We start from the raw sequence: 10,734 nt of genomic DNA on the forward strand, positions 1-10,734 counted from the left end.
GACACAAATCATTGAGAAGTTCACACAAATCCTCTGCTCTGGTAAGAGCAGCAAAAAAAGTATCTGGGAACACAAAGAATTGAGTGTCTCTGAAGTATGCTTCAAGGGTTCTGTATGAGTTCAGACCCAGAGGAATGGAAGAATGTACTTTGATATTTCAGTTCACAGCTCAAATCACTTTGTGAAGGAACTAGTAAGAGAAATCCAGCCTGATGACATCACCATTCACACTCATGTTACATTCCAACATTTTCTGCTGAGGGATTCAAGAGCTAGGAATGGAACTAAATTTAAACTACTAGGAAGAAGGATGTCAGTTTCCCTTGCCTTACACAGCAGACAGCCCTCTGCTGCACCCTATTAGACAATTTACAGTCTGATCAGAACCAACAGAAGAGATGGGGGCAAAAACATTTAGTTAAAATTGCTCACTGCACCCCTATATCATATCAAATTAAATCCAACCCAGCAGTCAGTATATTACATTGATGTAATGAATCTGTGGTGGAGGCATCAGTCTATCTGGCAAGCCTGGAGTACACACTTTTTAACTCTGCTCAGCTGGGCCAGCAAACACCTGTTCCCCCCCCCCTTCAGACTTTTAAAATCATTAAAACCTTACTCTTGTCTGGACAAAATTTGGTCTAATACCTTTAACAAAAGAGCCAACATGCTCAACTTCCCACTAAGGTTCACAATAACATACTGGATGCACGCACACATTTTAGCATCTTTGAAAGCAGGTTAGTTGGTCAGAGCACTGCAAGGAACCTACTAGGGCACTGGAAAATTATTTTCCTACCGTACATATTGCCACGATAACTGGTACTACTTCTGTAGTACAGACTGACTTTTGAGCTCCTAAGACACTAAATAAAAACTTCAGTGTTGCACTAAAGCAGCTGCTCACACAACCTGCCATGGGGTTTTGCAATCAAAGGCATTTCAGCTCAGGCACAGGCTGGATCCTCAGCCCACTCCTCTCACCAGCCCCTCCCAGACTTTCTTTCTCAGTGCTTGCTGCTATGGAGACACCCTGTGAAACAGACCTGCCCTTTGAGCAAATAAAAGGTGTGGCCATTTTAAATAGCCCAAAATTCCTAAACTCCAAGTGTGCAGTAATGCAGTCATTCTGGCTCTGTAGGGTAGCACACACCCAGGCTTTATGATACACTGTTCCCAGGTTGAAAATTAACAAGTAGTCACCCTTGAGCTCTTTAAATCACTGCAGTGGAGCAGACAGGTCCTTGGTAGAGCTGGATACAAACACTATCAGAAAGAAATACTGCTAGATGAGTCACAGGGGGAAAATGGGACCTAAGAAAGAACATTTGGTGCCAAAATCTCTAAAATGGCAAATTGAACAGGCAGGTCTAGGAGGAACTCCATGATAATTCCATCTCATCTCAATTGTGGTTGTGTAATAACCACAATCTGCTTTAGCAAACTTGAGCAGCCATTCCACTGGGATTTCAAAAACACACCTACTGAACTAAGCACAGTGTTCAACAAGTTCTCATATGAAGCTTGAAAGATACTGAAATCATAATAATGTTTACTCCTCCTGCCAGTGTGAGATGGCAACAAATGTGGCACCAGCACATCTACAGTTTCTAGTTTGAAAGTAACTTGAAACATGTGACTCACAGACCAGAGTGGAATTAAAAAGCACAATGTTGAATACATTTTTGTGTGCGTGAAGTTTTTTTCATTTTGTTTAATCCTCACAGATGGAGGGCAAAGTAGACCTGAGGATATTTTCTACACCAATTTTATTAGCTGGTCATTTTCTAGGAAGTCTCACACAATTTCATTCTCATCTACAACAGGAGTCACAGCTTGTTTCCTTTACAAGTGCAAGTAATTTGAGCTGGCTCCCTCATAAAATTGGTGTAGATGTGACAGAGAAACTGCTTGAAACAGATCTAATAGCTGATAAGCCAGTGGCAGCTCTCTTGCTTAGCACCTGTGCTTCAACCGATGGCTTAAATTCCTATTAAGAGATTTAAACAGTTTTCACAATCCAACCAGAGGCCTCCCTGACTGCTCTGGGAAGGAGCTACTGATAACCTGGAAGCAGAGGCATAAGGTGTGTGAGCAACCCCTGCACAGGGTGGATCGAGCTCGCTGGTGCTGGCGCAGGGACACGCGTGTGCCCGGCTACTGCACATGTCTGATCAGGCCTGATAGAGGCCACAAGAGCCAGCTTGCTGCAGCCTCTAAGTAAAGCCATAGGAGGGGACTGGAATTTCCTCACAACATTCTTGGCCTGCTGCCTGAACCATAATTACTGTTCCCATGGCAAAGATCCTGGCTTGATCACAAATCACTCCTATGCAGTCAGCCTGTATCACACTCCAGCAAACCCTGTTTTAAAAATTAACTTCTCAAATGCCACAGAAGTGTCCTTTTTTTCCTGGAAGCATCATCTTTCTATGAGAGCCCACCTTATGCAAGAAACTATAAGACTCTTCAGCACCTAAACTCTTCTGAGGTACTTTATCACTGAGATGACACTTTACCTAAAGAATAACAAGATACAATAGTTCATACTCTTTCTAGTAAGTCAGTCCTACTCAGACCATTATAGCCTAAAGATACAGTGATACCTCAGCAAATTAAGGACAGGGAAAGGAGACACAGTGATCTCGGTCAAATTACTCAGAAGAGGCAACTGCAGGGGTCAGACCCAGCTAGTGCCTCAAATACAGTGCCTCCATCTTAAGGCCATACTTCCTTTAGAGACAGCAATGAAATTATGGGAAAAAAAGAAGTCTTAAATCACATGTTTCTAATCTGCAGGACATTCCAGAAGGTTGCGCATCAAGAGCCCCATAACAGAACTGTAATGAGCTTCCTAGACAAATTCACACACTTGAAAAAAAGAGCCTGCAGACCAGGCTAGATGTGAAGCCCAGGAATCGCTGCTACAATTCCCACCCTGATTAAAAACAAGACCATCAGGCAGCACAATGCTCTAGTAAACCATGAGAACATCTGGGGGCTTAAGTTACAGGATCTAAATATGGCAAAGACTGAAGAACAATTACTAGAAGCAGGTGTGACTACTTTTAATATGTAAATTAACAACGTGAGAAAATCCTAAAATAAGGTGTCAGCCTTTTAAAACAAAGTAGAACAAACTAATACCTACTTTCCCAAAGCCCTCAATTTCAACTTTAGATTTAGCAATGGGAACACTCACCACAGAAGACAACCAAGAGGCTGCTGTAAATTATCTGACAGCTTTCTCAGCAGTGTTTTAAGTTACTGGCATTGTTCCCACTTGTCTGAGACTTCTCCAACTTTGGGACATTCGAGTCAATAACAGAACACTGAAAAGGTCTACTGGAGTCTCAGTAACATACTGCCTCCAGCATGGCAAGAGCTGACAGCTCTTGGGAACTATCATCTTCTAATACCTTATCAAACTGGATGGAGTACCATCCCGACCTTCTTTGTACACACACAGCAAGAAGGAGTAAGTTTACACCTCAGGTTAAAGTTCTCCAGCTCAATTTTTCCTGTCTAATCCCGAAGCTTAGCCAGCAAGCTCTCTTGTGAGCACAGCTTTCAGAACAGACACTAACAAAGTAGTTCTATCTCCACCTGAACTCATTGCTATGAATGTTTTATAGTGGGTACATCAAAACCCACAGTTCCACAGCATGAATGTATCAAGCAATTATAAAGAATATCTGCTTCTGAAGGGGGGATCAGTTAATCATTGAAGTGATTTGAGTGATGCCTTAGGGATCAAACAAATGCTGATGGATGAACAGAGCTCTATCATGGGTTATTTCAGCCAAGACAACACCAAAGTGCTTCAGTGATATTACAGAAACCCTCTGCAGTCCCTTCAAAGTATTGGCCAACCAAAGGAAACTGGATGGGAGTGGAAGCAACACACAAAAGCATCAACAACATTTCCGAAGAGCTGCAGCCAAGAAGTCTTCACACTCGCCATGGAGGGAAGAGCTCTTAAGAAGCCATGGATGGGTGATCTGATGGCCCAGGTCTGCCTGCACCTCCTGCATCCGGGCTCCACAGGCAGAGGGTTTTAGTTACGAGGTAGCAGAGTGGGGAGCTGGGGGGACACAGCTGCCCTGCACACAGCACAGAGGGTGCATGCCTGAGAGCAGCCTTCACCTTGCTCCTGCTGTGAGCAGACAGGACTCTCACTGGCCTAAGCAAACCCATGACATGTAGAACATGTTACACCATAACAGTAAAGAATGTAATTCTACTGGATGATCTGCACTGGCACATTCAATGTCTTATTTAAACATGATCAGGTAATGTGGCTATGTAAAAAATAATGTTTAAACTTACCTTTATCAAGATGATTCAACCTTCTGTTTTGCTTCTGTCACTTTAAATTTTGATTCAACTTTCTCAAAACCTGCCTTGTGTGACAAGAACCCTCACACTTTTGTCTCACCACTCCCCACCCCACTGCACAACCAGCATAACTGTGGCCACAGCTCTGTGCTGGGAGGGAAAGCACTTTAGGGGGATTTCTCCTATCCTCAATTTAGACATTTGTCTGTACTGCACTGGAATCATCCCTCAGATGGAAGTGATGAGGCATGTAATACCACATCCTAAAGCCTTTCAAGACTCACTGAGGACTACAATTACAGTTTCAGAAGCTTCCTGGTCAAGGTTAGTTATGGAAAACCACTTCTTAAAGCTGCAGAAAACTAAAGCTGCAAATTACACATAAAGTCAACTGAGAAGAGTTCTGCCTAGATGATGATGTATCAAACTGCTCTACAGCAGCCAAGGGATGACTTAGTCCACCTTTTATCTTGGCTACAAACTAGTAACCAACGTTATTGTCCAGGCCCAAGCCTTTCAACCTCCTCTGATGGCAAGTTGAACTCCTGGCAGCAGATAGCATTCTCAAACAGAACGAGACACTATCATGGCACTATAATTAATTCAAATTTCAGATTCCCATATGAGAAAAAGAATAACCTTTCCCCTACAGCCATTAACAGAGCTCCTTCTTGAGTTAAATGCTTCTCAGAAACCCCAGACCACTAACACACATCCCTATACTTAACAGGAGTCACATCTAATTTTGTGCTTTCGATACAAAAATCTATTTGTTGTCTAGGAGCAAACTGTCTCTAATGCTTCTGCTTCATTTTTGTAGAACCAGCAGAGCTCACACTACATAGGCTCAGATCTGCTCCACATTAGTCCTATCAGACACTGCATCACTTCACCAGCCTACTCAAGTTGCCACATGCAACTATGTTGCTTAGTTAGTAACGAAGACGCCAACAACACATGATTCAGGCCATTAGGAAAAGCTGCTGGGTCACTACTTTTGAGGGCCAACATTCACACACTATCTAACAAAGAGAACTCGCAGGGCTGAACTTACTGTAATTCTGATCCCAGAGCATTAGCTACAATGTTCACAAAGTAAAATGAAAAACCTTTAATAGATGAAGGAGTGCCAGTCCATCCTGCACATTCCAGTTTAACATTTCACAGGAATGAGCTTTTATCTTGTGAACACAACAGCCTATTACCACGCACAGCAGATAAGGAGGCTCCTGTCAGCACTTTGAGTCTCAGGGCTAAGTCTGCACTTTCAAAACCTGAGACTGGAAGGGTAAAGGTCATATTTACTGTACTCACAAGAGATAAAAATCAACAGCTAAACACTCAATTTTTTTGCGGCAGAAGGATTTTTGACATAACTGAACAGGAATTCATATAAACAAAGGAAATAAAGTTCTCAAAAGAACCAGTTTCTCTATTGAGAAGCATTGTCTAGCACAAATAACAAGCACGGCTTGACATTTTAGTAGAGGAAAGGGCTGTTTCTAAATGCAGTAAAGATCTTTTTCTGACAGTTGATAATCAATGTCCAAATGCCAAGAGCTAAATACTGAGCCATAATAAAAGTTTTAACTGCACATGAAGCTAAATTACTTTCTGGTTAAAACCAATTTACATGGTACCAGAAATAACCCTTTAAGGCCAGAGATCTACATTTGGTGAGGCTAAAACTAGGTCAGATGCTGAGCAGTGTAAAAAGAGAGAAAAAGTGAGAAGTGCCTACCTTTGTACCAACTGTTATATCTTGGACAATGCTGTAGAAAAAAGAAAGAAAAGGATTAAAAAAGTTAGATAGGTTTGCCACAATTATCCAGCATAGTTTACAGTAGTAAGAAAAAAGCAAGTCAAAGTGCACAGTTGTCTTTGCAAGTGAGCCAAGGACAGTTTATACAAAGAAAAATTATTAGATTGTGATGGTGGAGACCCAAGACCCAGCAGTGCTAGAAAACTGCAGCTCTTCCTACAGCAGAACTTGTTCTTTTGCAAAGGTACCACAGGGGACTAAGACCAAACCCCCACGGTCAGGACAGCCTGGCAAACTTCACAGAAGAGCAACGTGATCCCAACACCACCTCTGACTACACCAAGAGCTGAAGTGTCAAGAGTCAACTCCATCACCAACATTCACCTCTGCAATTATTAACACCCTTACACTCAGAGTAACCTCTGCGAGGCTGTAAGAGGCTACGTCTCTGGCATGCACGGAGGCAGGAGCAGAGCAGCAATGCTGGAGCTGCAGGGGTGCCCCAGGCAGGCAGCACAGCACACGGGCCGAGCTGCTCCAGCCAAGCCAGGAGAGGAGCCAGGAGAGGAGCCGGGCTGGCAGCAGCTCCCCCGGCCACGCCGGCACCGCTGGAGCCAGAGCCACGGAGCCCTGGAGACGGGCAAGCAGCTGCCAGGCTGGGGCAGCCTGCACACTAGGCTTCTCTAACAAGGCTTTTCTACTTAGGGAAACAAGCTGTATTTTTCCCTAACAGGGATCTGAGGGGGAAAAGTTGTTAATTAGTATATTAATATATTAACCATATATGCTTAAATTGCCTAAAATGAGACTCCCTGATTAACTACTTTAAAAAATAGTGGTAGCGGTACCACAAGCAACTCTCACTAGCTCTTGTCAGCAGTGAATATTATATATATATATATCACATCACACATCTACTTATAGCACCTTCTTTCATTGATGGAATCACAATGACTTACAGGTGGGTTTGCTGTACCTGGGTAAACTTCCAGAGCACCACAGCCCCTACACATTGCTCCTTTCTGTAGGAGTGCTCAAGACAGCCCAAGGATTGCAGCTAAGCCCTTGCAATGAAGATCATTTCTTTATGAGCTCTAAACCACTGTAAAGCAGCAACACAGAGCTGAGAGCAGAAAAGATCCTTTCAGACTGACACATAGGCAACCCTGCCTGTTCCATCTCCTGTCCTTCAAGCAGCTGGCCATCATTCAAGGAAGGATCCAGGCTGCCCAGCAGACCTGCAGCAACTTCAGGGAAACAGGGTAGAGAAGCAGAAGGCAGGGTGGTTGTTCTTAAAACAGTAGTATGAAATCTAAAGTACCCAAAAACGACTCTGCAAAGTGACTTGCATGCTATTGTATGCAAATTCCCTCCACACTCTCCTGCAACAATTCATGACTTTTCAGGGAATTACACACTGGTTTATCTTACTAAGCCATTCCCATTTCACCAGCTCCACCAATAAGCCACCACACCAGTTATGAGCCAGCTCAGCTCCTCGTACTTCCTCTTCAAAGCCAACCTGCCATGTCATCATAACCCAGCACTTCACAGCTGGAGTTACAGCCTGATACAATGGCTGCTGCCTGGAAGACACTTGAAGAACACTGTAAGAGAGGGCTGGGCCCTGCAGTCCCCTGATGCCTGGTCACCCACCAAGAGATGGATCCTGCTGCACTTGGAGGGGCAAGAGTAATGAACTAATTAAACCTATCTGCACCTCTCCATTTAGAGCATCATAGTTATTCTATAGGAGTTACTAAATATCAGTATCCATTTCTTCAGTTAAAATACATACATTAACCCAGTGATTTTCATAACCTTAAACAACGCATTTCCAGCACAGCATAATAAGAACAGGGAATCTCCCAAGTTTCCAAAACTCTCGAACTTACCCCAGAGCAATTTCTCCTACTTCCTGTTCCTCTTGTGGGCCTCACACACAGGAAATGTTTTACATAAAGTAGCCTCAACAGGCGATAGTATTTAAAACTATCAAACAAGAGCTGTTTTATTTGCCAAGAATTATTGATTTCTGAAATATTTTTCTAACTCATTTGATAACAAACACAACATCTAACAAGCACCACCAGTATTTAGGAATTTTAATTGAAAAAAAAAAATGTAGTATACTTCCAGTTCACACACACACCCCCTCAATATATTATAATATCTTAAGCTTTGTTCTCTTGCCCTATGTCAACCTTCAGCAGAGGATTAAAACATTTCATTTTCAAAAGAACAGGCGATAAAGCCTTTCATAAAAGTTACATTTCACATGAAATGAAGTAATTCCTACGCAAAAAGGGGGGAAAAAAAAATCAAGCAGTACTAGTAAAACCTCTAGGACATTTTCCAAAGCAGCCTTCTCTTTATGAAATCCTTGCATGCAGTAACAAAGCAACTTATTCAAACAGGATCAAATAAAAAGCAAAGCTACCTATCAGTTTAGGTGGGAAAAGGAGACAGAAGCAGCCTGTGGCCTCAGAGGCCACTGGAAACCAGTGAGGTACAAATGTAAAACCATTTTCAGAATCAGCTTTTGAAGTTTCAATGGGAAAAAACTCTCAGGGGGTAAAAAGAACATGCACCAAGATCTTATAAAGATAATGGAAAATTAAGATTCATACTAACATTTCTGAAGTAACAAGCATTTTAATACAAGGTTTCCTAGGCAGTACAGGGAAGACAACTGACAACAAACTGGCTTTTGCCATTAGAATGTATGATCTCACATGCTGAAGATTTCTTTTCTTTAAATATCATTCAACATGACGAGCAACTCGTTAAAAGAAGCAGAGCAACTTCAACTGCACCCTGGACTAGAAAAATTAATAGGATTTTTTTTTTTTTTCAGATAAAAACAGCACTGAGACACCACCTTTCCAGTGTGTAAAAAAAAAAAACAAGACATGTGACTGCCTAATTCTGACCAGAGCAGTGTTCGAGGCAAGAAGCGAGGCACTAATTTGGGCTTCCTGTACTTAAGGCTCCGGGAAAACAAACTGCTTATTGGGAGGCCTTTGAAAGTATTTTCACTACTGTGCTCTAGAGGAAAACAAAAATCAGCTGGCTAAAAAAAATACGCCATACAAGACGAGAGAAATACGGCAAGCTCATTTATGACGGGGATGCCTCGATATCACACTTTTAAAGCAAACGCTTCTGAAGCGAAACGCCGGATGAGCCGGTGGTGAAAGAGAAATCAACGCTGCCCAAGAGAGAAGAGCTGCGCTCCAGAAACACTACACGAGTCAGAGAGGGAAGTTTTATCCCGAAGGGGCTGGGAAGTGGGACAATGGCACCGAGGAGCGGGAGCGCCCTGCCCCGCCGCGCGGTACCTGCGGCCGCCGGTGCCCCCGGCAGCGCCGCAGCCCCAGGCCGTGCCGATCCAACCCCGGCCACAAAAGACAATCCAGCGGGAACCCCCCCGGCTCCTCCCCCCGCCCCGCTTGCGAAAGCGCCAGACAATAGCAGCGCGGCGTGAACCCGCTGCCGCCCCCCGCCAGGTGCGCCCGCTCCCGACACACCGCGGCCCCCGCCGCCCTCCCGGGGCGCGCCCGCTCCCCGCGCACCGGGCCCGAGCCGGCCCGTGTCCCCCCCACACACCCTCCTCCCCCGCCAGGTACGCCCGGTTCCGGGGCCCCACGAACCCCCCTCTCTCCCCGGGCCCCCCCGCCAGGTGAACCGCTCCTGCTCACCGTGCCCCCCGGGCCGCCCCGCGCGGCCCTGTCCCGCCACACGCCCACGCGGCGCCCGCAGCCGCCCAGGCCCTGGCGAGGGACCCTCCGCCCCGCGCCCAGCCCCGCGGGACGGGGCGGCCCCCCCGGCGCCGGGTCCCCGGCGGGAGCGCGCGCGGGGACGGTTCAGCACGAGGCGCCGGGTCGGCGGCCGCGGGGCTGGGGCCGCCCCGCCCTCCCAGCGTGGCCGGGCTCTCCGGGAGGGCGGCCCGCGGCGGAGCCCCCGGCCCGCGCTGCCGCGAACGCCCCCTCCCCTTCCCGCCTCGCCCCCGCGGGCGGCCCAGCCGCACCCTCGGCCCCCCCGCAGAGAACGCCCCGGCCCCCGGCGCGGGTCCGGAACCTCCGCCGCCTTCTCCCCCTCGTCCGCACGCCGGGAAGGGTCGGGCAGCGCTGCTCTCCGGCCACCGGCCCGGGCCGGCGGGGAACTCACCCGTCCATTGCACACGGAGGAGACCCGTCGGGAACGGAGTGGAGGCGCCGGAATAGCAGGAACGAACCCAACCGCTCCGTGTTATAGACTCACAAAATGGCGGCGCCGCCCGGCCCGCCTCACCCGCGCCAACGCCCCATTGGCTGCCGGAGCTGTCACCCTGACGGCCGGGGCGGGGCCCGCCCGCCCCCCGGGGTTGGCGCCCTGGCGCCCCTCGCGAAGCCCATTGGCTGCCGGCGGGGCGAGGGGCGGGGCAACGCGCCGGTGCGCGGCGCGATTCGGTAGGCGAAGGGAGGCGGCGGGGAGGAGCCATCTTGGAGCGCGGGGGAGGCCGAAGCGCCAGGCGGGTCCGCCATCTTGGTTGGGGGCAGGGCGCGCGAGGGCCGCGCTGGGCGCCATCTTGAGCACGGGCAAAGGCCGCGCCGCGCGGGCCCCGCCGCCATGTTGGGTCCGGGCACGGA

General features: G+C 47.3%; 1 protein-coding gene across 4 annotated transcripts in view; it reads right to left on the reverse strand.

Moving 5' to 3' along the window:
- The window catches only part of PTBP1 (polypyrimidine tract binding protein 1), a 29,779-nt gene extending 19,336 nt beyond the window's left edge, over positions 1-10,443 (reverse strand). The window contains exons 1-2 of one of the 4 annotated variants that reach the window (XM_051639559.1): positions 10,274-10,443; positions 6,083-6,113 (exon numbers count right to left, since the gene is read on the reverse strand). In XM_051639559.1, coding sequence (XP_051495519.1) covers positions 6,083-6,113; positions 10,274-10,281 — 39 coding nt within the window. In that variant the 5' untranslated portion in view covers positions 10,282-10,443. The remainder of the gene's footprint in view (positions 1-6,082; positions 6,114-10,273) is intronic. The other 3 variants (XM_051639558.1, XM_051639560.1, XM_051639562.1) reach the window with 3 other exon arrangements.
- Between the last annotated feature and the right edge of the window lie 291 nt (positions 10,444-10,734).

The sequence above is a fragment of the Apus apus genome, chromosome 24 (assembly GCF_020740795.1).
Source record: "Apus apus isolate bApuApu2 chromosome 24, bApuApu2.pri.cur, whole genome shotgun sequence".
In the NCBI taxonomy this organism is placed as follows: domain Eukaryota; kingdom Metazoa; phylum Chordata; class Aves; order Apodiformes; family Apodidae; genus Apus; species Apus apus.